Here is a 25,645-nt window from a genome sequence, read left to right as displayed (position 1 = left end):
GCTCAGCAGAAATGAATCACAAATGTTACCCTGCCGTAGTTCTCCAGCCAAATTTCTTGCGTCGGTGAATTCACTTTAAACAAATCAATTTTCTTTCCCTCCTGATTTTGCTGCAGATGAATAGACACACATTCTTTTGCCACAGTTCTGCCCAGCAATTAGCACCAAGAACAATTTGCAGGGCAGTTTCTCTTTCAAGTTCACAGCTGGTTTAGAGATTTGGAGATTTAAAAGTGAGGAGGGACCATTGCAGTCCCCAGTGCTGCAGAACTTCTCTCTCTGGGTATGGCTCAGTTCTGGTGATTTTCAATTTACTGGGGCACATCTTTGGGGGGGAAAAACCCCACCCTGTCATGTTGATTTTGTCTGCTTTAACCTGTGAACGTGCTCGTGCATGGGGTCAGGTGCCCCTTTAGGGTCCTAAATGTAAAATCACTCTCCCCTTGACAACCCAGCTCTTGACTCTGCCAAAGTGACCCTTAGAGGTCTCTTCTCCATATCTCCTGGGCACTGCCCCCAGCTCTGTCCCCACCTCAGACCCTGGGTTCTTTGGGCCTCATTCCAGCGGCTCCAGGGGTTTGTCAGGGTGCTGTGAGGCCAACAGCCCTGGTGTGATTTTGTTTCCCCAGGATGTGTGTGAGCACAGACAGCACTCGGTGTCCTGCAGAGATCATGGAGAGGTTTCTTCTGCAGTTCTGGGATGGAGATTGCCTCAGGCTGCCTGTGTTTAAAAGATTTGCCTTTAGCAATTCCTCTCTAATGTCTTCTTTAGCTACTTTTGGAACAGAAACTATTTTAAATGATAAACAAATGCCTTTAACTCTGCATTTCTTGGTGACAGTTCCACCATTTCCATAAGAAACAAATATGAATTACAGCAGGAGCTCTTCATCTTGGACTTGAAAGCATCATAAAGCTCTGATAGTTTTGGAAATCTCCTTGCATTTTGCTCCTCGTGGTAATTTTTCAGCATTTATTTAAAATTTGGTGGTGTCAGTTTTTCCTCCTCAACGGGCACCAATTAGCCCAGGAGTGTCAGATGAGGATTTGCCCTTCCAGGAACATTCCCATCTTTTGGAGGCTGGGAAGGAACAAGAGATAATGGGAGAAAATATTATTCCAACAATGCTAAAGGTGAGGGAAGGGAAGAAGAACACTCTGGGGAGTGTTTGCTTTGCACTGGGAGCTGTTTGGGGCGTCAGGAGCTGTTTCAGGAGCTCCATGAGCTCCAGCTCTGGATTTTTCCATGAATAACACGGATTGTTCCTCCATCCTTGGCATTGCAGACCAAACAGGCAATCGTGATCTTGCCAAAATAAAGCCCCTTGGCTGCATCAAAGCAGCAGCAGGGCAGGAATTTCAGGGTTTCCTTTGATTTCCAACTCTCAGTGGCTCTGTGCAGGATGAGGGGCTGTGCCTGACCTTTAAATGATGTTGGTTTAATCCTCCAATTTTTTTATGCAGTCGCAAAATCCGTGTTTTACGTTACGAGGCCACGATAAGAGTGAGTATTGATCTGAGAGTTCCACCTACTCTGAGATAAAACCCAGCTTTTTAAATTTGATCCAGTGCAACTCCTCCAGTGTGCCACGGCACATGTTATTAAAACAAGGTTCTAGAAACGAGCCTGTTATCTTAAATAATATTTTTCCAGTGGGAGAATGCATTCATGGCAGCCATATCGTGCATTTGAGCTTATCAATAGCAATTAATTTCAGATTTGCAGCTGAAATGTTGGTGGCACGGGTAGGAAGTCTGGCAGACATGCTTTAATGTGCCTTTTTTTTTTTTTTTTCTTTTTTAAATAATCATGTGTAAAATGCCTTTAAAAAAAAGGGTGATCCATTAACATAATTCCTTGTAATGCAAACCTCGAGGGGATTCGTGTTCTCAATTGCTGGCTCACTGGAATAATCAAATAAAACCAAATAAAGCAATTGGGATAGTTTTATACGGTGGGAAATATCACTAAATTTCATATCCTAAAAGTCCAAATAAAAAAGTGCATTTTCAGCCACATGAATTTTAAAATGTGCTTGTTGTGGGGTGTGAAAAGTGGGGGTTTTTTTCACCTTGAATACAAATTATTGGCTGTAAAAAGGCTGTGAAGGCACAGCATATGAGATGTTTTCTACAGACTGGGCTTTTTTTGAATTGCTCAGACAAACAATTTAAACTTGTAAAGTTTCAAACTGGTTGGAATTGAAAAATTAGATGTTTCCAACAAAAAAAAATTTAAAAAGGTTTAAAAATTAATTAATAATTCTTTTAATGCTGCTGCCAGAAAACAGGCAGGAAGGTGTGTTGGAACATATTCACTTTTTTCGGCTCACATGAGGCAGAGGCAGTGACTGGCTGGAGTTTTTTCCTAGAAACTGAAGTTTTGGGAGGGATTTGTCCCATTTTTGAGTAGAAAGCTGCCATTTTTTCCACAATTCTTTCCTGGATTTTCAGAATTTAGGGCCAGGCATCTTTCTCTAACCAAAATATGAATAGTAGGGCTCTAAATTCTGAATATTCCACCCTACCTCATGAAATAAGAGTGGTTTGTTCCCAGGGTGGTTCCTGGAGCGTGGTTACTTCGCTCAGGTCTGTGCAGGAGAGAGGGGAAATGTTTTGAAGGAAAACAAACAGGTTTTCTCTCCGTGCCTTATCCCATTTCCATGAGGGCACGGAGGGCCAGCTCCTCATTTCCACTGGAGCCAGTTTTCACCGGGGTTTGTTGTCTTTTAGAAGGAGTTTCTTATCTCCAGAAGGATCTTTTCCACTTTTGGCCATTCCCAGTGCTGGTATCGATGCCTTTTCTGGCAATTCCCAGCTGAGGAATTGCTGTGGCAGGGGCTGGATTTATGATGGAGCTGCAGGTTTTTTTGTCGACTTCCAGTGTTTTCACAGTTGTGAGGCTCGAACAAGGAATTCAGTGAGACCAACTGCTTAAGATGGGTTTGGATTTACCCCCAGCTCAAGTTTGTGTTGCTCCTAAACCCATGAATCCCAAGGTTTCTGAGGAAAGCTCCGTGTTCACACTCAAACTTAACTCCCAGGAAGGTTCCTGAGGAAAATCAGCTGCATTTCCTGAAAAGAATCTGGAATTTTACAGAGCCATAGGATTGTTTAGCTTGGAAAAAAAGCCCTCTGAGATCAAATCCAACCACCCTCAGCACTGCCAAGGCCACCACTGCCCCACGTCCCCAAGTGCCACATCCACAGGGGTTTTGGATCCCTGCAGGGATGGGGACTCACCACTGCCCCACTTCCAATGCCTGATCCATGAAAAAATACCCTTTCCATGAAAAAATTCTCCCAATATCCAACCTAAACCTGTCCTGGCACAACTTGAGGCTGTTCCCTCTCCTTCTGTTCCCTGGGAGCAGAATCTGACCCACCCTCTGCCTGCCCCCTGCTATCAGGAAGATCTTTTTATCTGTGAAATAGAAAAAAATAAAATAAACCAGTCGTTTTGGTGACTTCGAGCTCGCTGTTATTTTTGCAGCAATTGTGGACTCCATTTATTGATGGGTGCAAATTTCTGGTCAAATAATGGCTTAAACAAGCTAACATTATAGGTATTATTTTTAATTAACTTGTGCTGAGGCATGTGTTTCACTTTTAATTCAAGTGTCAGGTTTGTGAAGTCTGTTTCTCATCATGCTTAGGGTTAAAATATTAGGTCACCAGAAGAAAGAACCATTTGAGGCACAGAAGACAAATTAAATGTTAGGAGGAAGGAGAGGGGAGGGAGGAGCAGAAATAAAGCTGTGACTCCAGAAAATAAGGGGAAAGCAGGAAAGAGTTAGGGAGAGATAAAATGGGCTGAAAGTTATTTTGTGGGGTTCAGTCTTACAGGTTTTTCTGTTAGTTTGGAAGAGTTCAAAGCTGTGTCCTTTGGTACCCAGGAAGGGGTTGGGATGTTGCTGTCTAGAACATCAGAATCTGGATTTTCAGAATTTAGGGCTGGGCAACCTTCTCAAGTGTAACCAAAATGTGCATAATTGGGGCCTAAATTCTGAACATTTCCTTCCAGCTAGGAGGGATTTGGACCAAAAAAAAAAAAACTAAAATAAAGAAAGAAGGATATGGCCAAGCTCTTCAAGGAATTCTCTTTCCTTTGGGAATCCAGCAGAAAGGAGGGGATTTTTCTGGGGGTTTTCTCCTCTGAGAAAGGAGGCAACATTCAGCATGTGTAACCTTATCCCTCTTGACTGATCTTCAAAACACATTCCATGGGGTTTTTTTTCTCCCCTCTCTGCGTTTCGAAACTTGGACGAGCCAAACCTCCAAACGTAACCATAAAATAACTCTGTCAAACAAAACACCGGTGCCAGGAGTTTCCTGCCATCCCCATAACTCCCAGCACATGATTTGAAGTTCATCCTGGATAATGATGTCAGGGATCTGCCAGGAAAGATCCAAACCCTGCTCCCAAGGTTGTTCCCTAAGCAGCTGCAGCTGCTGGGCCTTGGGCTCTGCAGGAGTTGTGTTGGTAAAGGGACATTTCAAGTGTTTAGGAGGGGAAAAAAATAATCTGTGAAGCTGAATCTCAGGGCTGATTTATTGATTTTTGATCAATATTTAGCTGATTGAATTTTGGGCTGAATCTTGGCTGATTTTGGAGCTGATTTTGTGGTAATTTTTGGGCTATTTTGGGAGAAATTTGGATCATTTGGGGCTGAATTTTGGGCTGATTTGGGGAGCATTTGGAGCAGATTTTTGGGTGAGTTTTGGGCTGATTTTTGAGGTTATTTTATCTGATTTTTGGGTTCAATTTGGGACAATTTGGCCATAATTCATGTGGCCTCAGTTCTGGCCTGGGCTCCCTGTGCCATCCCACTGCAAGTCTATTCAACCAGCATCCCAAACCCGCAGGAATTTTGGATTATTTCTCCATATCTGGATTGGAGGCATCATTCAAAGCAACCATCAGTCTGAACAGTGAGGTACCAACCAAGTAAATGAATTCCTTAGGCAGATCTTATTTAATTATTGGCATTTTTTTAATCACAGAGTCCTAGAATGGTTTGTGTTGGGGAGGACATTAAAGATCATCTTATTCCAACCCCTGCCAGAAGCAGGGTCATCTTCCACTATCCCAGACTGAACTATTATTATTAATAATAATAATTTTTATTATTCAGAGGTTTTATGAGACTCTATAATGATGTCAAAGCACAGCGTAATGAAATTTTTTTTACTTTCTGCCTCTGCTTTCCCATTCCAAGCCTGACTGCCCTGGGCCTTTAAAAGGGTGTCAAACACCAACAGCTTTTATTCCCCAGAACTTTTCCCTAAATTACACAGTGACGTGGAAGTCTGGGCAGTTCTCTTCTTTTTGCAAAGCGAAATGCAGAAATTTGCTGAAATATTATCATGAAGCAGAGCCAAAGTGTTCCCATTTTCCAAGAGAGGCACAAGCAACTGGGTTTTGCTCTTTGGAAAGTATGAGAGAATTTTTATTCATCTGTTTGCTTTAAGGGAGATCTGCCAAGTCAAAACCTTTTCATTTCATCCTGTGCGAAGTTGGAACATGAGGAGGGGAACAAAAATATAATTTATTTAACAATGTGCAAATAATTTATACAGAGAGGGGGCACTGGGTGTACATAACCATAAAAATAATTTATTGATACGCCTCGTAATTAATGGCAAGACAAAATGTCTTTCACTTTGTCAGTGAGAAAAATGCCTTCAGTCTTCACCCAGAGCCAAAAGGTTTCCATCTCCACTTGGTAGATCTGGGAGATAATTTAACATTTATTTGCTTTTGCTCTTCAGATTGGTTCATTCCCATAAATTAACCTTCTGTGCATTTACACCTTAATTCATGCTGGCTTTTGGGACACTCAGAGCATTTGGGACTTTGTGTAGCCTTGTTCTCTTCTCTCCTTTGGCCATTTTTGCTCGAGACATCCAAATTAGTCCTGGATTTATGATTCTTTCTTGTGGGGTACTCATTTAAATCCTTCTTGAGGCAAAAAGGGGAAGAAATAAAGAAGGGAGGAAAAGGAAAGGAAAGGAAAGGAAAGGAAAGGAAAGGAAAGGAAAGGAAAGGAAAGGAAAGGAAAGGAAGGAAAGGAAAGGAAAGGAAAGGAAAGGAAAGGAAAGGAAAGGAAAGGAAAGGAAAGGAAAGGAAAGGAAAGGAAAGGAAAGGAAAGGAAAGGAAAGGAAAGGAAAGGAAAGGAAAGGAAAGGAAAGGAAAGGAAGAAAGGAAAGGAAAGGAAAGGAAAGGAAAGGAAAGGAAAGGAAAGGAAAGGAAAGGAAAGGAAAGGAAAGGAAAGGAAAGGAAAGGAAAGGAAAGGAAAGGAAAGGAAAGGAAAGGAGAAATAAATCCATGGGGTATGGTAGGAATGACCACACAATTACAGCGTCTCTGGAATATGCATTTTTAATATACTGGATTGTGAAAATAAATGCAACATGATCTCACAGGTTCAGGTTTTCTATCAATATATGAAATACTTCTGAACTGACTCCCGTTAAAGCCTGGTTACAAAGCTTTTGCTGAACTGAGTTCCTGGACTTGTTGTTGGCATTTGCTGGAAATGTTGTTTAAATTTGGGCAGTTTCTTGTCGTTTAGAAAAAGGCTGGAAGAGAAAATTCAGGGTGTTGGGAAGTGGAGTTTGACAGAGAACCTTGCAGAGATGGTTTGCGTTTAGGAACCAGTTGCAGAGCAGCTGGTACCACAAAGCCCCTCCAAGTTTAGTGTGAAGCAATAAAATAAATACTGCAATCTGATTTTTAATGTTTCTCTGCTCTGCCTGCTTTGTATGGGGATGCCCAAAAAGCTGCAGAGGTAGAAATTCTGCCCAGTTTCAGAAAGGAGCTGCTCTGGGAGAAGGATCAGCCTCTGAATTCACTGCAACCTCACACCAGGAGCAGCTGAGATACAGAGATGGAATCAGAGGATGGGCTGGGCTGGAAGGGATCTTACAGAGATTTTGGCTGTGGACACCTTCACAGCTCTTCCTTGGTTTTGTGTGGACTGTGAGCAATCAGATGCTCAGAGACACCTGAGCACGGTGTAAATTAATCCTCGGGGCTACTCTTACACCAAGGTGTTGTCACAGGGAGAAGTGCAGCGGGATCCAAAAGCAGTGGGCGAGCTCCAAGAGAAACATCCAGGCTGGAAATACTGACAGAGTGACACAGAAAACAGAGTGGAAAGCAGACCTGGAAAGAAAGACTCTTAAAGCCCTGCAGTGCTGCATCATCATTAAACCCCAGCACTTTGTCTTGTGCAGCCTTCACCCAGCTCTCCCCGGGGTTCTGGGGGGTGCAGGCAGTGCGAGAATCATTTATGGGGCGGCTCCCAGCCCCCAGATGCTGTGCTGGGGTTGGGATGGAATTGTCCCTGCAGGCTGCCATCCCTGTTCTCCACCTGCTGCCCGCTCTCCTCCCCGCTCCGGCCAGAATTTGCACGAGTGATTAAAGCCCATCCACAACCAGAAACGCCTCCAGGCTTGGATTGACTTCCAGTTCGTTAGGACTTAATCATGAGGATTTCAGCTGGTCTGTAAACGTTAACACGTTAATTGCTGGCTCAGGCCAGATTTCCATCTTGCTGGAGCCAAAGGGACCCTTCCTGGTGCAGGATCAGGATCAAGAAGCAGGGATGTGAGGATTCCTGACACGGAGCAGGTGAGGGATGCCAAACACGGAGTGTGGGAAAGGAATGAGGACTCAGCCTTGAGCCCGAGAAACCGAGAGCGGTGTTTAAAGCCAAAACCTGATAATAGCTGTGTTTAAAGCCAAAACCTGAGAGGTGTGTTTAAAACCAAAAACTGAGCTGGGTTTAAAGGCCAAAACCGAGTGCTGTGTTTCAACCCAAAACCGGAGCTGTGTTTAGAGCCAAACCTGCAAAGAGCTGTGTCTAAAGCCAAAGCGCTGCCAGGGGGCAGCAGGAGGTGGGGAATGTGTTTAAGCTGCAGGAGCCCTTCACGCTTTTGTGGCTTTCGTGTCGGGCTCCGGCTCTGGGTTTGGATTGGTTTGGGTGGAATGTCTGGAAAGCGGAGGGGGATCACCTCGGCAGCATCTGTTCAGTGGGGAAGGGTTTGGGAGAGCTGTGGCTGCTCCCCAAAACCTCTGTTCAGTAGAGCTGTTCAATAGAGGAACCTCCCAGCCCGTTTTTTATCCCCAAAACCCCCGGAGCAGAGTCCAGGAGACCACGAAGCCTCAGGGTTCCTCTCTCATACCCTGATGTCCTGTTCCTCTCTTGTTTCACCCATCTGCCCCGTTATGGAGCTGATTCCCAAAACAATCCTGAGTAGTTCCTGCTCCTCACCAGCTGCTAATCTGCAGTTTTCCCTGGATGAATTCCGCTGGATGCAGCCCCGGGGCAGAGCTGGTGGCATCCTGGTCCTTCCTCTGAACCAAAATCTTCCCCTCCTGAGGTTATCAGCAAAATCCCGCTGCTCAGGGCACTCCTAGCCAGGTGAGCTGGTGGCCCTGCTCGCTGCGTGTCCTTCCCTTCAAACGGGACCTTTGAGTGGTCCCTCAGTGAAATTCCAGGATAAATTCAGCCTGGAGAAAAGGAGCTCAGGGGGGACCTTGTGTCTCTGCACAACTCCCTGCCAGGAGGGGACAGCCGGGGGGATTTGGGATCTGCTCCCAGGGAACAGGGACAGGAGGAGAGGGAACGGCCCCAGGCTGGGCCAGGGGAGGCTCAGGGGTGGATATTTGGGAAATGTGCTTTACAGAAAGAGTGATCGGACATTGGCACAGTGCTGGAGTCTGGCTGGAGTTACCACTCAGGGTTTAGATTGGATCTCTGGGGGAAAAATTTCTTCCCAAAAAGGATTTTCCAGCCCTGGCACAGCTGCCCAGGGCAGAGGTGGAGTCTCCATCCTTGCAGGGATCCCACATCCCTGTGGATGTGGCACTTGGGGACGTGGTCAGTGCTGGCCTTGGCAGTGCTGGGGAATGGTTGGACTCGATCTTAGCGGCCTTTCCCAAACTTTAAGGATTCTATGATGATGTAATTCTATAAGAAATAATGAACGGCTAATTAATTCTATCCTATCTGGGCATTTAACAATGAGAAGATGAGCTCCACTCCAGAGCCTGCAGCCGCTCTTGGGGTTTTTCAGCTCAGGTTTCAATTTTTCTCTTCAAGAACAACAGAACAAAAATATTTTCACCTGCAGGAACCCGAGGATGTGATCGTGTGTCCATCCCTGTTTGCATCTCAAGTGTCTTTATTCCCTGAATCCCTGAGGCACTTCAACCTTCCCTCGGGCTATTAATGAAGAGTTCAATTGACAATTAAAGGTCGTGCTTTTGCAACCAAAGCGCTTGGGAATATCTTGGGGCCATCATCCAGTGAAAGCTGGACCCTTTCCCACCCATCTCCCGGCGGTGAGATGGCCATGGAGGAGTTTTCCATCTTTCCCACCCGCTCGCCTTCACACTCATAAATTACAGCACTTAATCCCCGAGGTTTGGCGTCTCCCTGTGAAGGCTGCAGGAGTCCCGGGACGCTGCTGTGTCAGGCCGGGAGATGTCTGGGATGTCCTGGATCCCAGCGCTTCTTCCCACTAATCCCCTTAGCCGGGGCTGGCCGCGGTGACAGGCACAAAGGATGGGCTACTTCAAAGAATTCCCCCTTGGAATTTGCATTTCCAAGCCGTCACAGCCAAGGTCTTCATGGAAAGGGATGAAAAGTGGCTTTTTGTTAAACTTAATGGCGGAGTTGATTTAAAAAAAAAAAAAAAAAAAAAAAAAAGGTTCTGATTTTTTCCTTTTTAAGGCGTAGTGTGATTCCAGTGTTGGGTTTTGGCATTTGAGGGAGGGAGAATTCTGCACACAAAGGATGTAACCTGTTCCCTACCCGGCTGTCATCATCCCTAGGGATATTCCGGTGTCATTTTATCTGAGTCTGAGAGCTGGAGAGGAGCTGGCTGGGCTGGGCAGGAATAATAAAGAAAATATCAGCAAATTTTCATTGAGCACCTCCTTTGGCTGGGACCTCCAGCACAGCCGAGGGCGTCCGTCCAGAAAATTCATCCCAAAAATTTCAGTGCCAAATATCTCCGAGTGGATCGTCAAAGGAAGGAATTGAAAGGGCAGAAATCGAACTGATTCACGCAGTTGGGATTTCAGGGATCATGTGCTAAAACCCCTCCTCAAAACCCCACCAAAAGTCCCAGCTCAGTGCTGATTATTCAAAATACCCAGTGCCTGCTTTTTTTTTTTTTTTTCTTTGTTTGAAGAGCATTGGCAAATAATATCCCATCTGGATTTCTGGATTAAATGTCTCCTGGATTGCCTAAAAGAAAGCACCTAATGAAAGAAATGTGTCTGTTGAACTCCTGTCTCAGTTTTGGGTTCTGTTTGAGCACTAAATGTTACCACACATGGAAGACTAAGCAAACATTTCCTATTTCCAGGGTTGGATTTTCTATATACATTTGAAATTCTGCTTGCATGACTCTTCCTGCTGTGTTTATCAATATTAAGCACGAGCTTGGTTCAAAAATAGAAAACTATGTGTTAGCTGCTTTAAATAAACATCAATCCTATTTTTCCAGGCAGTTTATATTTCTCTTCTAATCAAGGCTGGGTGTATTTCTGAGCAGAGCCTTAAAAGCACTCATTTCATACAACATTAATGTGTATTTTGGCTGAGCTGAAAGTGCCACTTTTTTTACCAGGCACGTGAAGGGGGCTTATTTAAACAAACCAATATTCCAGCTCTTTTTTTTTTTTTAACAGAAAGAAATCATCCTCAATTTGTTTTCAATGTTTTACAGTCACCATTTTGTTATCTCTGGCTGGTTTCAGGGATGAGTACGAGGAGGATGGGTTTTGCCAGCCTTACAGGGGCATCGCCTGCGCCCGCTTCATTGGGAACAGAACCATCTACATGGAGTCCTTGCACATGCAGGGGGAAATAGAAAACCAGATCACAGGTGAGTAAAAACTCCTTGGCTGCTTCCCCACCGAGCTGTCTGCTCCCAAAGAGCTGCTGGAGTTTTATAAACAGTGATGGTACTTTGCTTTGGTCTTTATTCCCTCTTGCCATGAGCTCGTCTGGGTGTCTCTGCTCCTCCCAAAATGCCTAAAAAAAAGATTTTTCAAGGAGAAGGGGCTGTGTGTTTACAGCTTCTGGGAGACTCAGTGCTGCTGTTACCCCTGCAGGTTTTGGAAAGCAAAGGGGAATAATAATAATAATAATAATAATAATAATAATAATAATAATAATAGTGCTGGAATAATTTCGGTGCTGGGAAAGGCTGCATAAATAATGCAGCAGGTAGTGGTTTTCCCTTGGATTTAGGGGAGAACCAGTTGCCATTATTTTTGTGGAATGTGCTGATGGGGTTGCTGAATTCACAGATACCATAGATATCTGAAATCATAGACATTGCTGAATTCACAGATATCATTATATTCTCTATTTTTCATATAAATTAACTCGGCCTGATCCTGATAATCCTGATTACCTGATCCTGGTAATCATCTCTGGATTCAGAGATTCAGAGATTCTCTTCTCCCTCTGTCTCCAAACACTGTCAGCACTGCAAAAAAAGGCTTCATTTCCTCAAGAAAGGCAATATGGAGCCTCCAGTTCGTAATCTTCCAGCATTTAGTTTGAAAAGTTATTTGGGATTGTATGAAATTGTCACCTTCCATGAAGGAACCGATGCAGGAATTTGGGGTTTACCTGTTGGGCTTCCAAATATGACACGAATTTGTAAATTATTCTAAGTTACTGCGGAGGAAAAATAGGAATAATTAAAGGAATAATTACACTTGGGGGTTGGGTAATGAACTTAGCATTAATCCCGTGTTGAAAACCTGACATATTTTTCCTTGTCAGTGAAATCAGCATCAGTAATAACTTCCCGTGTAATTAGTGCCGTGCATTCCTGTTCATCACCTGCACGGCTGTGTGGGAAGTGAGGCTTTTACTGGGAAGGCAAAACATCCCTGTCTTGGTTTAGAGAGAGGTGTCTGCCAGGGAAAGCTGGGGCTCCCTTTGGAATGGAGAATGTAAACCCCATCCCTCCAAATTATTATAATTTTGCAATTAAAGGGGCTTTCAGGCAAAGATATGGCAATAGGAATAACGTTTTTTTACTAGGAATGTTAAAAATACAAATGTAGTAGTACCAAAAAATAAAGCAACAAAACAAAACAAAACAAAATCCCAGAAACCCTGCCAGGGTCAGCACAGCCCTGAGCCCTGTTGGTGTCACCCAAACAAACCTCCTGCAGCACCAGCCGTGGTTCTGCTGGAGCACAGATGACCCTGGAGAAGGCCCAGTGGTGCTGAGCTGGGGCTGCTCTCCTCTGGGAATCCCGTGCAGAGGCTGTGCTGGGCTCTGAACCCCAGGGTGATCCAGGGGGAATGCTGGGCTCCTCCCCCTGGGCGGGGCCTCTCCCCGGGGGATGATGGGATTGGCTCCGCCCTGCACTGAGCCTGGATGGCCCCTGAACAGCAGATACCCCTGGGGGAGGATGGGTCCTGGAAGGGATAAAGAGCCCTGCCCCAGCTGGTTTAACAGCAGATATCCCCAGAGTGATGGGTCCTGGAAGGGATAAAGAACCCTGCCCCAGCTGGTTTAACAGCAGATATCCCCAGAGTGATGAGGGATGGGTCCTGGAAGGGATAAAGAGCCCTGCCCCAGCTGGTTTAACAGCAGATATCCCCAGAGTGATGAGGGATGGGTCCTGGAAGGGATAAAGAGCCCTGCCCCAGCTGGTTTAACAGCAGATGTCCCCCAGGATGGGTCCTGGAAGGGATAAAGAACTGCTTTTAACAGCTGGCCCATTAACAGGAGACACTCTCCCCCTGGAGTTGTGAGGAATGGGTCATACAAGGGATGATGAAAACACCTCCCCAGCCAGTTTCACACATTTTTGGTTACACCTTGCAACCCAAGGCAGCCCCCAGGTGAACCCCTGGTGTGTGTGTGTTTTCCAGCTGCCTTCACCATGATCGGCACCTCCAGCCACCTGTCGGACAAGTGCTCCCAGTTTGCCATCCCCTCCCTGTGCCACTACGCCTTCCCCTACTGTGACGAGACCTCCTCGGCTCCCAAACCTCGGGACCTGTGCCGGGACGAGTGTGAGATCCTGGAGAACGTCCTGTGCCAGACAGAGTACATTTTTGCCAGGTCCAACCCCATGATCCTGATGAGGCTGAAGCTGCCCAACTGCGAGGATCTGCCCCAGCCCGACAGCCCCGAGGCCGTCAACTGCATCCGCATCGGGATTCCCATGGCTGATCCCATCAATAAAAGTGAGTGGGAGATGTCTACTGTGCCGTGGGAAGGGCACTGCTGGGCCAAGGTTGGTTCCAGGGCTCCTGCGTCCCGCTTTGGGCTTCGACAGCCCACAGGTGGATGTCACAGCTGGTCCAGCAGGGTTAGGAATTGGGAAGGGGTTTTTCGGGAATTCGGAAGGATTTTTTCAGGAGTTCGGAAGGGTTTTTTTCAGGAGTCCTGAAGGATGTTTTCAGGAGTTCTGACTAGTTGTTTTCAGGAATTCTGAAGGATTTTTTTCAGGAGTTCTGAAGGATATTTTTCAGGAATTCTGAAGGGGTTTTTTTTCAGGAATTCTGAAGGGGTTTTTTCAGGAATTCTGAAGGATTTTTTCAGGAATTCTGAAGATTATTTTTTAGGAATTCTGAAGGGGTTTTTCAGGAATTCTGAAGGATTTTTTTTTTCAAGAATTCTGAAGGGCTTTTTTCAGGAATTCTGAAGAATTTTGTTTTAGGAATTCTGAAGGATTTTTTTTCAGGAATTCTGAAGGGGTTTTTTTTGTTGTTTTTTTTTTTGAGAATTCTGGTGGATCTTTTCAGGTCTCCTCTAAGTGATACGGGGTAGGAAACTATGGAGTGTAAGCCTTTGGATGCTTGCTGAGGAATTTGGGTGGCTTCATCCTCCCTGCTCCTTCATCCTCCTCCCACCTCAGCCTGACATGCTCCAGCAGCACCACAGGTGCAGTGGAGGGATCCTGGTCTTGAGGAACATTTGCAGGGCTGGATCCATGGCTGTCCTGCCTAATCCAGCCTAATTTGAGGCTCTGGCTGAGCCCACTCTTTGATCAGGCTGAGCTGCAGCCCGTTCACAACCCTTCCACATCCCAACAGTCCAATATCAAACACAGCTCCCAAAAATTGTCCACCTTCCTATGAAAACAAGGGCGGCAATTCCATTTCCCACTGCAGTCTTGCCTTCTTTTGTGTATCTTATATTAAAAACGCTTGGCAGAAGCTGTTTTCACTACAGGAGCATAAGCTTGAAATCCTCCCAGGAATGTGAATGCAAAGCAGGCCCTGCCTTGCAGCCACACCTATTGGGATGTTAAGAGAGACAGGACCACTGGGAGGTGTCTTAAAATCTGATTTATTGCTCTTCTACCATCTCATGAAGGGTGAGAACATCTTCAACCAGAAGTTCGTGGTCGGTGGTCGTCAGCGGTCACAAGACCACTGGGGTTTTAAACCTTTAAAACAAGGGGTTTTAAAGATTTAATATCCACTAATCTGCTGCCACACAGATTGTTTTATGGGTGGAATGTCCATAAAACAATATTGTTTTGGAATGTTTTTTCACTCTCACGCCAATGGCTAATTAATTATCACACGTCTTGCCGCAATGTGGGCTCTTTTAATCCAGTCACATAGTCACACACAAACTACTTGCTGCACCTTAAAACTTCTTATTACCTTTATAACTATTTCTGTATTTTAACTTTAAAACTTCCCACTACCTAGTTTAATATGTCTCTGTCTATATTACAAACCCACACTCTTGCTTATGGTCTCTAAATCTGGAAGAGGTCTCTGTATTTGGGTCCACAAGATTTTGAGGATTTTCTGTGCCTGGAATTCCCACACACACCAAACTGGGAGCCCATGCTCCCAAACCGGGCCATGCTGGGAGATACCATCTGTTGCATTTTATCTTCTTTTTGCCAAGGTCAGGATTAAATGCTCAAGAGGTATTTCTTGTCCAGACTCAGATATTAATTCTTATCTCACAGGCCATGAGTTCTACAGCACTTTGAGCTAACAGAGTAAAAATGAAGCCCTATCCCTCTCTCTACAAGACCTTCTAAACACAAACTGTCCAATTATGAAATGACACCTCAATGATTTTTACTTTTTACCCAATAACCAATAACCCCTGGCCCACAATTTGGATTTTTCTACCCAATTACAAAACACCACCCAGAGCCATGGAGGAGAAGGTGAAAAAGAAGGACTTGGCCTCTCCCTAAAACCTCTACCTTGCTTTATATCTATATTACTGTATTCTAAACCCTTAAACTCTGAGTTTCCCACCCTGTGCTATCACACACTTCTATTTAACCCCACACCCACAGTCCCAGGGCTGTCACTCAATTTTGGAGCCTTTTCCACGGGCTCAGGTCAGTGCAGTGTTTGCTGGGGGTCAGTGCCTGTGAGCACAGAAAGGATGGAATTCCCAGTGCCCAATTCACAGTCACCCCACAGCTGCTGCCCCCAGCACCCACCGTGGCTCTGGTTTTTGGTTGTCTTTGCAGATCACAGGTGCTACAACAGCACGGGCGTGGATTACCGCGGCACGGTGAGCGTGACGCGCTCGGGGCGCCAGTGCCAGCCCTGGAACTCGCAGTACCCCCACACACACACCTTCACTGCTGCCAGGTACCCCGAGCTCAACGGGGGCCACTCCTACTGCAGGAACCCCGGTAACCAGAAGGACGCCCCGTGGTGCTTCACCTTGGATGAGAACTTCAAGTCGGAGCTCTGCGACGTGCCGGCCTGTGGTAATGCCTGACGCGGCTTGGCTTGGAGCTGGGGGCCAAAAGGGGAAGGGTTTGCTGCACAAAGTGTCTTTTGGGAGTCCCTGGGAACAGAGGTGGCTGGGCCTGCTCTGAGGAGGCCTTTGAGCACTTGCTGCCCCTCGCAGTGATGAAAGGTGGCATGAGATTCATTTCATGTGTGCTGCCAGCTCAGGTCTGCCCGGGGAGGTGGTGCAGTCACCATCATGGATGGGTTTAAATAAAGGACTGGACGTGGCACTCGGTGCCATGGTTTAGTTGAGGTGTCGGGGCTGGGTTGGCCTTCATGATCCTGATGATCTTCCAGCCCAGTCCTTCTGTGAATTCTGTCAAAGTGCTCCTGACTTCCCAGGTTGTTGTTCCAATCAGTATAACTCCTTAGGCCAAATTAAATCATAGAGACATGGAATTGTTTAGGTTGGAAAAGCTCTCTGAGGTCGTCGAGTCCAACCATCCCCAGCACTGCCAAGGCCACCACTGTCCTACTTCCCCAAGTGCCACATCCATAGGGCTTTTAAATCCTTTTAAAGTCCCTTTTAAGACTCCACCACTGCCCCGGGCAGCTGTGCCAGGCATGGACAACCCTCTCAGTGCAGAAATTTTCCCTGATGTCCAATCTAAATGTCCTCTGGTGTAAGCTGAGGCCGTTCCCTCTCCTCCTGTCCTTGTTCCCTGGGAGCAGATCCCAAATCCCCCCGGCTGTCCCCTCCTGGCAGGGAGTTGTGCAGAGCCACAAGGTCCCCCCTGAGCTCCTTTTCTCCTTCTGAGCCCCTTTCCAGCTCCCTAAGGAATTCTCCAACCCCTTCCCACTCCATTCCCTTCCCTGGACACGCTCCAGCCCCTCCATGGCTTCCTTCTTATGAGGGGCCCAAAAACAGGGAGAGGGTTTGAGATGCACACGATAGAGCCCAGACTATCTGCCTTCCCCCTGATCTACCCTTTCAGTAAGAACATAATTTAGATCCCATTTTGGCATCGATTCCCATCTTTCCATTAATTGAAAAAGACTTTGGAGCAGACTCAGAACATGTCTCACTGCAGGAATGTTCATAACCATAACCAGAAAAAATTTCATTTGGTTCTGGCTATGGAGCAGGAACATCAAAGGTATCTCCTTTCCGAGGGGAAAGGTAAATGTTACTGTGACAACTTGTAGGCAACATCAAATTTTGTGTGAAACTTTGAATTTCCATAACATTTCTGGGTGCCTTTCTGGCATGTCCATGCAACTAGCTGTAATTTTTTCTTGGCCTGTTATCAATATTGTTATTTCTACATGCAGATAAAACGACTGGGACCCATTTGTTCAGGTCTTTCATTCACTTCCCCCCCGGCTCTCTGAAAAGCAGAATCAAATGAGAGCTGAATCTCCCTTTTTGTTCATTTTGCAAACCCAGAATGCAGCTAGAGCAGTTCTGTAAACACAACCTTCTAATCCATTTTAGAGGACCTGGCAACGTCACCTCTGGGTTTTAAACAAGGCCTGAGCTGTGCTGGCAGTGCTGGTTTAAGAGTTGGACTTGCTGATCTCTGAGGCCTTTTCCAACCTCAACAATTCTGTGGTTTTCCCCCCACTTTTCGGGTCCTGTATCTCTTCTGCTGTTATTTCAACAGAAATAACAAAAAACTCTGCTGAAGATCCTTGTGCCAGTCCCCTCTAGATGGGCTCTGAGATGCCAGGCCTGGCTCAGGCTTTTGATCTGGGATTCCAGGACTCTTTTGGAGCCAAATTCTCTGATTTTCAAGCTTTGCTTGATAATAACTGAGATAGGCTGGCTGGGCTGGAGAATTCCTGACAAAGGTTTTAATTGCCAAAACCTCTCACTGCTGCCTTAAATGGTGCTCGTTGTTCTGTGCCTTTATTATTCTAAATACAAACAGAGCCGGATCAGGTGAGCAGTAATTGAATTGTTAAGTGCCAATCTGCATATTAAAACCAGAATACCGTGTGGGACTTGCATTCTGCTGGTTTTGCACTGGCTGAAAGAGCCGTTTCAGGCCCATTTTAATCAGTATTGTGCATTCTGCCTCGCCAGGACATGCTTAGATGGGAAATGGATTTAATTAGGGTGGCTCCCAAGAAGCCCATTAACCTAATGAGGCTTCACGGCGGGGGGGCTGCTACTTAATAAGAATAATAATTGCCTTTGACTGGAATAGCTCAGGTGATGAACTGGTGCCCAGGTCTCTCTCTGCCTCGTGCTGCTGCTTTCTTCTCCTTTCTTCAACTGTATCTCACGAGCTGTGAGAGATTTGTTTCCTCCGAGTTTGTCAACCTGTTGGCGGGGAGATGTGAAACATGAGGTAATTCCAGCACGAGGCTTAGCAAAGCCAAGCTTTGGAGGTTGGGAAGGGCAGTGTGTGAATCCCTGCCTCTCTAGAGCAGGGAAAATGCCGTGGGGGTGGTGCTGGAGCCCTCTCCCGTTCCCCAAAGGCTGCAGGAATATTTGGGCTACCTCTCATCTCAGTGAAAAACCAGATGGCACGACTTAATCTGAGAGGAAAGATCAGAGAGGACCCTGAGCCAGGAGAGGGGCTATGCAAAGTGACATCCAGAACCATCTGAACTTTGCCTCTGTCACAATTTGAGTCGAGCCCAAGCTTCAGATCAAGTTCATGTTTAATGAAGTGCATAAAAGAGATCTGTGTGGGCTGCTGAGTGCTGGTACAAATCCAGCCTGGAAAACACGGACAAACAAACCGGAGTGACCCAGCAGGGATCAGAAAACATTCCTGTTCTCCCAGACTCCCCAAGGCATTCCCAATTCCCTTGGAAACAGCCAGGGCGGCCTCCAGTTCCCCTCGGTGAGTGCGTTAATCCGGGTGTAATTCCAGCCTAAACCTTGGGAATGCTCCTGGGAAATGGCACAGCTGGGCACGCTCCGTGTCCCTGTGCCCGGGGCTCCCGGGATGGAGGAACTGACCCTGTGCCTGTCCCTGGAGCACTCGGGATGGAGGATCTGTCCCCGTCACTGTCCCTGTCCTTGTGTCCTGGGCACTAGGGAAGGAGATCTGTCCCTGTCCCTGGAGCACTCAGGATGAAGGATCCGTCCCTGTCCCTGTCGCACTCGGGATGAAGGATCTGTCCCTGTCCCTGTGCCCAGAGCACTCAGGATGAAGGATCTGTTCCTGTCCCTGTCCCTGTTGCACTCGGGATGAAGGATCTGTCCCTGTCCCTGTCCCTGTGCCCGGGGCACTCGGGAAAGGGCTCTGTCCTTGTCACCCCAGCGGGGGCTGCCTGAGCTCCTCCCAAGTCCTCTCCCCTCTCCCGGTGCCTTTCCCTGGAGCAGCGTTTCCCGGGAAGCCGCAGCCAGCCGGGGGATGCAGCGCTGGATGTCCTGGGATCGTGTTTCCAAAATGCTCTGGAAGAGCCCTGAGAGGGAGCAGGGAGCCTTTGGACTGTGTTTCACCATCCTCCTTCCCAACCCTTCCCTTTTATCCCTGCTCCAGCTTTCCTGGCACTTCTTGCCTGGTTCTGCTTTTTTCACTTCCACCTGCTTGTATCTGCTCCTTTTTGGTGGAAAGGGACTGGTTGAACCTTTAAAGGAATGCAGCTCAATCCAAAGCATTCTCCCTTAAAATGTCTCAAACCAAGACACAAAATCAGGAGTCTGTATTCCCAGCAGAGCTTTTCTTGGAATCCCAGAATGGTCTGGCTTGGAAGGGACCTTAAAAATCATTAAATCGCAGGTCCCTGCCATGGGAAGGGGGCTCCTCCCACGAGCTTCTTCCATAAAGTGTTTTAGAAATTCCCTTTTCTGTGGATCAGTGTCAGGCCATGAGCTCACTGCAGCCCAAGCCAAGGCCACCTCACAGCATTCCTCTGTTTGGCCTTACAGGGATGGTTCCTTGTGTCCTCACAGAACTGTTACTCCACAAAATGAGTTTTCCTTTCAATATTAATTAAATAAAACAGCATTCAAGGTGGATTTCAGCAAGATAAACAGGATGTTTTACCCCTTTTAACACTTTTAGTTGACCCAGAGATGTGTTTGACTCCATGGGATGCTTCATTCCTTGTTTTTTTTTGTTTTTTTTTTTCCTTTCTGAACCAGATTACAAAGATTCCAAGGAAAAGAATAAGATGGAAATCCTGTACATCCTGGTGCCCAGTGTCACCATTCCCCTGGCCATAGCCCTGCTCTTCTTCTTCATCTGCATCTGTCGGAACAACCAGAAATCCTCTTCCCCCCCAGTGCAGAGGCAGCCCAAACACGTCCGGGGGCAGAACGTGGAGATGTCCATGCTCAACGCCTACAAACCAAAGGTAAACCAGATTCCTGCTTCCACGGGTCAGGTTACACCCTTTTCTGGCTTAGAGATGGAGCAAATGAGGAGAGTTTTACAAAATTTATTTTATTTTATTTTATTTTACTTAATTTAATCTAATTTCATTTAATTTCATGTTATCTTATTTTACTTTGTTTTGCTTCACTTTATTTTATTTTACTGTATTTTATTTCATTTTATTACATTTCATTTCATTTAATTTCATTTCATTATTTCATTTAATTTTATTTCATTTCATTTTATCTCATTTTGCTTTATTTTATTGTATTTTGCTTGACTTGATTTTTATTTTTACTTGATTTTATTTTATTTCATTTCATTTCATTTTACTTTATTTTACAGCTATCAAGCTTTAAAAATTCCCTACAAATCCATTTCCCAAATCCACTCTGGCTGTCTCCACAGGCAGGGAGGGAAATGCTTCCAACAGCCCAGCACTGAGATATTCAGGTGGTTTCCAGCTTGTGATTTGTGTGATTTTTTTGGTGAGGGTTTTCCCAGCAGCAGCATGTGCTGGACCAAGGGGGTAATTCCTGTGTGTTTGTGTCCCTGGAGAAATAGTGGAGTTTTTGTGTGATAAAGCAAGAAAAACCCTTCCTGAAGCATCTCTGAAACACCTCATTTGAGCGAGAGAGAAATGCAGGTAAAGACGTGATCCAGCATTTCCTCAGGAGAGCTTTCCATGGCTCAGCTCAGTTCATCTGTCACCTTTCACTCAGCTCAAATCACCCTCGGAAAGATTTCTTCCTTGAGGTTTTCCCATTCCCCCAGCTGAAAGCAGAAATGACAAAAAAACAGCCTCAAAAGCTCTGCCTGCATCAAAAGCTCCTGCTGCTGGTGCAAATTTGGCTTGACCACAGCCCCAGGTGCAGGGAGAATTTTAACAATCATTTTGATTTTAGTGTGATCAACCTGGTGCTCCTGATGTCCTGGCTGTGTCACCCAGGGCAGGGCTCTCCTGCCATCCACAGGCACAGGGATGCCCTGGAAGAGCATTTCCCTTTGATCCTGGAAAACAGCCCAGGATATTTTATGGTTCTTCAAGAACTTGGTGGGCTTTGTTCCTTTGGAATTTGGTGGGCTTTGTTCTTTTGAAGCATTTTTTTAGAGTGAAAATCTCTGTCTCAGTTCCCCTCACACACTGGCCTGGTGAATTTATCTTCATTTTCCTTGGAAGTTCCCAATTCCAGCTTTCCTCTACAGCTTGGAGTAGTTTTATCTCAAGACGTTGGCAGCAGTAAAATAAAATAAAAACATTTAATAAATTCAGTGTCCATACTGCATCTTGCACCCAACCTCCTGGAATATTTTGTTAAATTTGAGGTTGCTCCTTGCTCCCTGTTCTGCTGGGAATTTGTGGTTCAATTCTGGCTAAACTGATGGGAATGCTTTTACTGAGGATGCAATTCCCACCTTTCCTGCTGGCACACACAGCACAGGAAAGCCAGAAATTCCTGGAAATGTTTGGCAGATATTGACCATTCTCTCTCCTTTCGATTTGCAAGTCGTGTGCTGCGAGAATATTTTCCTTTTATTTATGCTAATTCAGGATTTTCCCAGCTCTCCCCGTCTCCAGTGTTTTGATTGCCTTTCAAACAATATTTTCAAGGGAAGGAAATGGGAACTTATTTTTAAAATTGATGTCAGCTTTGGGCGAAAACACATTTAAGCTTCAAGCTCCCACTGAGGCGGTTGTTTGCTTGGATAAATAGGAATGTTAGCATTTCCTCTGGTTTTAAAGGGATTTTTATTGCCTTCAAAAATACAATAAATTCAGGACATCTCGTCCTGGAGCTGAAGTAGAGGTGGAAGGGGTGGGTTTCCCTTCTCCCTTTCCCCTGACCTGCTGCCTCTTGTGTATTTTACACTTCCCCACATTTTGGACACCCGTGTGTGACAAATACTTGTCAAACAAAAGCTGAGCAGATTTACAACTGCTCCTCTCCAAACGAGCCCTTCCTGCCAAAACTTTATGACTTCATTTTCTTCCCCCTCAGTTTTCCACTCTGTTGGTTCAAACAGACGGACCCTGGCTCAGGTCAGACAGAGGTCATTTCACTTTCATTACTAAAATATAATTTACAATATGCCAGACCTAAACAAGTTTTAGCCTAAAGGATTTGGGTAATACAAACCATCTGTTTCTCAACAATATAGCTAATTTCCTGCCATCACTGTGCAGTCTACTGGGCTGCCTGCTTAAATGGCTTTATTATTATTATTATCGTTATTATCGTCATTATTGTGATTATTAATGCAGTGTTTGTCTAAAAGTCCTAAGTGATCAATACAATTAGAATTAATTCATGCTAAAACGGCTTTTTTTTCCACGTTTATTTGAAATGTCAGGTTTTTTCCCACATTGCCACTGGAAAGCTGGCCTTGCATGGTTTCAGGAATGCAAATGCCAATGTTTACACTAATTTACAGAACCTAGATCCCAAAGTCATTAACCTTAAATTACTACCTGTGGATTTACTGAGGGCCCTAAATGAGTGGGGTTGGGTGTTACAAGCGCAAGTGGAAGTTGGGAATAACACAGGCTCTTTATGGCACAGGAGTGAATATCTGCACACCAAAGGGCCATAAATGTTTAAAGGGTTTGCCCTCCTCCTTTGAGAAACTCGCTGTCAGAGTTTCAGCATGGAACAGACTCTGCTGTACCTGGAAGGGTTAACAGCAAAGTCAAGGGAGAATTGGCTACAAGGACATGGTTTGTAAAACAAAATCATTTTTTTTCCTGCTAAAACTCCAGGCTCTGGCCCAGAAAACACTTCAGCATGGACCTCTTAGAGCATGGGAATTGCCTCAATTCCTGAAATTAGTCACATTCAATTGGAAGTACAGAAATGCCCAAGGCCAAACGCTGAGATGTTGATGGCTCCTGCATGTGTTTGGATCCAATGCTTGTTGCATCTGACCTTGTGGAGAGGATGGAAAGGAATTATTTTCATTACCCTCTGGAGCATGGTGATCCTATTGGGATCCTGGTGTCCTGCTGGAGCCCTGGGCACTGAGAATTCCATCCTTTCTGTGCTCACAAGCACTGACCCCCAGCAAACACTGCACTGACCTGAGCCCGTGGAAAAGGCCCCAAAATTGAGTGACAGCCCTGGGACTGTGGGTGTGGGGTTAAATAGAAGTGTGTGACAGCACAGGGTGGGAAACTCAGAGTTTAAGGGTGTAGAATACAGAAATACAGATATAAAGCAAGGTGGAGGATTTAGGGCAGAGGCTGAGTCCTCTTTTTCCACCTTCTTCCTTCTTCTTCCTGGGTTTTTGGTAGTATTTTGTAATTGGGTAGAAGAGTCTGTATTGTGGGCCAGGGGTGGTTGGTTGTTGGGTTAAAAGTAAAAACAATTGAGGTGTCATTTCATAACTGGACAATTTGTGCTTAAAATACCTTGGAAAGCGTTAGAGACAGAGCCATTTTTCCCCTCGTTAGCCAGAACTCACAGCTTGTGAGACTGTACCATAGATAAGAACTAAGAAACATTTGAGTCCAAACACAAAACATCTCTCGTGCAATTCATCCTGGCTCCAACAAGGAAAAGAGGATAAAAACCCCACAGTGTCCCTCGGGCTGTGCCTGGCACCAGTGGGACCATTGCTCCCGTGTCCATCTCCTTGACTCCCCACACCAGGAGATTTCACTTCCAAAAGGCCGTTTTCAGTCCTGATGTGCTGTTGGCGTTTCTCCCGCAGAGCAAAGCCAAGGAGCTGCCCCTCTCCGCCGTTCGCTTCATGGAGGAGCTGGGGGAATGCGCTTTTGGCAAGATCTACAAGGGCCACCTCTACCTGCCGGGCATGGACCACGCCCAGCTGGTGGCCATCAAGACCCTCAAGGACTTCAACAACCCGCAGCAGTGGGCGGAATTCCAGCAGGAAGCGTCGCTGATGGCCGAGCTGCACCACCCCAACATCGTGTGCCTGCTGGGCGTGGTGACGCAGGAGCAGCCCGTGTGCCTCCTGTTCGAGTACACCAACCAGGGAGACCTGCACGAGTTCCTGGTGATGCGCTCGCCCCACTCTGACGTGGGCTGCAGCAGCGACGAGGACGGCACGGTGAAATCCAGCCTGGACCACGGGGATTTCCTGCACATCGCCGTGCAGATCGCCGCCGGCATGGAGTACCTGGCCGGGCACTTCTTCGTCCACAAGGACCTGGCAGCCCGCAACATCCTGATCGGGGAGCAGCTCCACGTGAAGATCTCCGACCTGGGGCTCTCCAGGGAGATCTACTCGGCCGATTATTACAGGGTGCAGAACAAGTCGCTGCTGCCCATCCGCTGGATGCCCCCCGAGGCCATCATGTACGGCAAGTTCTCCTCCGACTCCGACATTTGGTCCTTCGGGGTGGTTTTGTGGGAGATATTCAGCTTCGGCCTCCAGCCTTATTACGGCTTCAGCAACCAGGAGGTGATCGAGATGATCCGGAAGCGCCAGCTGCTGCCGTGCTCCGAGGACTGTCCCCCCAGGATGTACAGCCTGATGACGGAGTGCTGGCACGACCTGCCCTCCCGCAGGCCGCGCTTCAAGGAGATCCACGCCCGCCTGCGCTCCTGGGAGGGCCTCTCCAGCCACACCAGCTCCACCACCCCCTCGGGGGGCAATGCCACCACCCAGACCACCTCGCTGAGCGCCAGCCCCGTCAGCAACCTCAGCAACCCCAGGTACCCCAACTACATGTTCCCGGCGCAGGGGATCCCCCAGGGGCAGCTGGCGGGCTTCATGGGGCCTCCCCTGGCGCAGAACCAGCGCTACATCCCCATCAACGGGTACCCCATCCCTCCGGGCTACGCCGCCTTCCCCGCGCCCCACTACCCGCCCCAGGCTGCCCCCAGGGTGATCCCCCACTGCCCCCCGCCCAAGAGCCGCTCCCCCAGCAGCGCCAGCGGCTCCACCAGCACGGGCCACGTCACCAGCCTGCCCTCGTCGGGCTCCAACCAGGAGGCCAACATCCCCCTGCTGTCCCACATGGCCATTCCCAGCCACCCGGCGGGCATGGGGATGGCGGTGTTCGGCGGAAAAAACGCAAAAACCCTACAAAGTGGACTCCAAGCAGCCTTCCCTGCTGGGGGACTCCAGCGTGCACGGACCCAACGACTCCGTGATCTCGGCGGAATTGTAAATACAAGAGGCCTTTTTGTACATAGAGCTCTCGAGACTCGGAAAAGGGGGAGCAAAGATCCTTTTCTTTTTTTTTTTTTCTCTTATTCGAATATTTTATTAAAGGTCCTTTCTCTGGTTGTTGGACAGACGTTGCAGCAAAGTGTCTTCTGTGAAGTTTCACTTCTCGCCGGGATGGGCAGGCACAACCAGGCAGAGCCTCGTGGTGGGAATCCTCAGCCTCCAGTTTCTCCAACTGCCGCCAGCAATTCAAAGAGGGCAAGAGGGAATTTGAGGTTTTTTGGGATTGTTTTTTTTTTCCAATAAAAACATTTTATCCGACACTTTTTCACAGCTTTTTAAACCTCCGGCGTGGTTTGAATCACAGGGACTTCTTTTTAATACTAAAAACCATATTTTAATATTTGTCTCTTTTTTTAGGAGATGCAAAGGTTCGGAGATCTGGGTGTGCAA

General features: G+C 46.7%; 1 protein-coding gene across 1 annotated transcript in view; it reads left to right on the top strand.

Annotated features, from left to right (window-relative positions):
- The window catches only part of ROR1 (receptor tyrosine kinase like orphan receptor 1), a 150,148-nt gene extending 124,934 nt beyond the window's left edge, over positions 1–25,214 (top strand). Inside the window, 6 exon segments of the mRNA XM_066325353.1 lie at positions 10,778–10,905; positions 12,924–13,241; positions 15,512–15,757; positions 19,828–20,039; positions 23,768–25,087; positions 25,089–25,214. Of these exon segments, the coding sequence (XP_066181450.1) occupies positions 10,778–10,905; positions 12,924–13,241; positions 15,512–15,757; positions 19,828–20,039; positions 23,768–25,087; positions 25,089–25,193 (2,329 nt within the window). The 3' untranslated portion in view covers positions 25,194–25,214.
- The last annotated feature ends 431 nt before the right edge of the window (positions 25,215–25,645 follow it).

The sequence above is a fragment of the Sylvia atricapilla genome, chromosome 9 (genome assembly GCF_009819655.1).
Source record: "Sylvia atricapilla isolate bSylAtr1 chromosome 9, bSylAtr1.pri, whole genome shotgun sequence".
Classification (NCBI taxonomy): Eukaryota; Metazoa; Chordata; class Aves; order Passeriformes; family Sylviidae; genus Sylvia; species Sylvia atricapilla.
The sequence above is the reverse complement of the archived record's forward strand: the minus strand, read 5'-3'. Positions and strand labels throughout refer to the sequence as shown.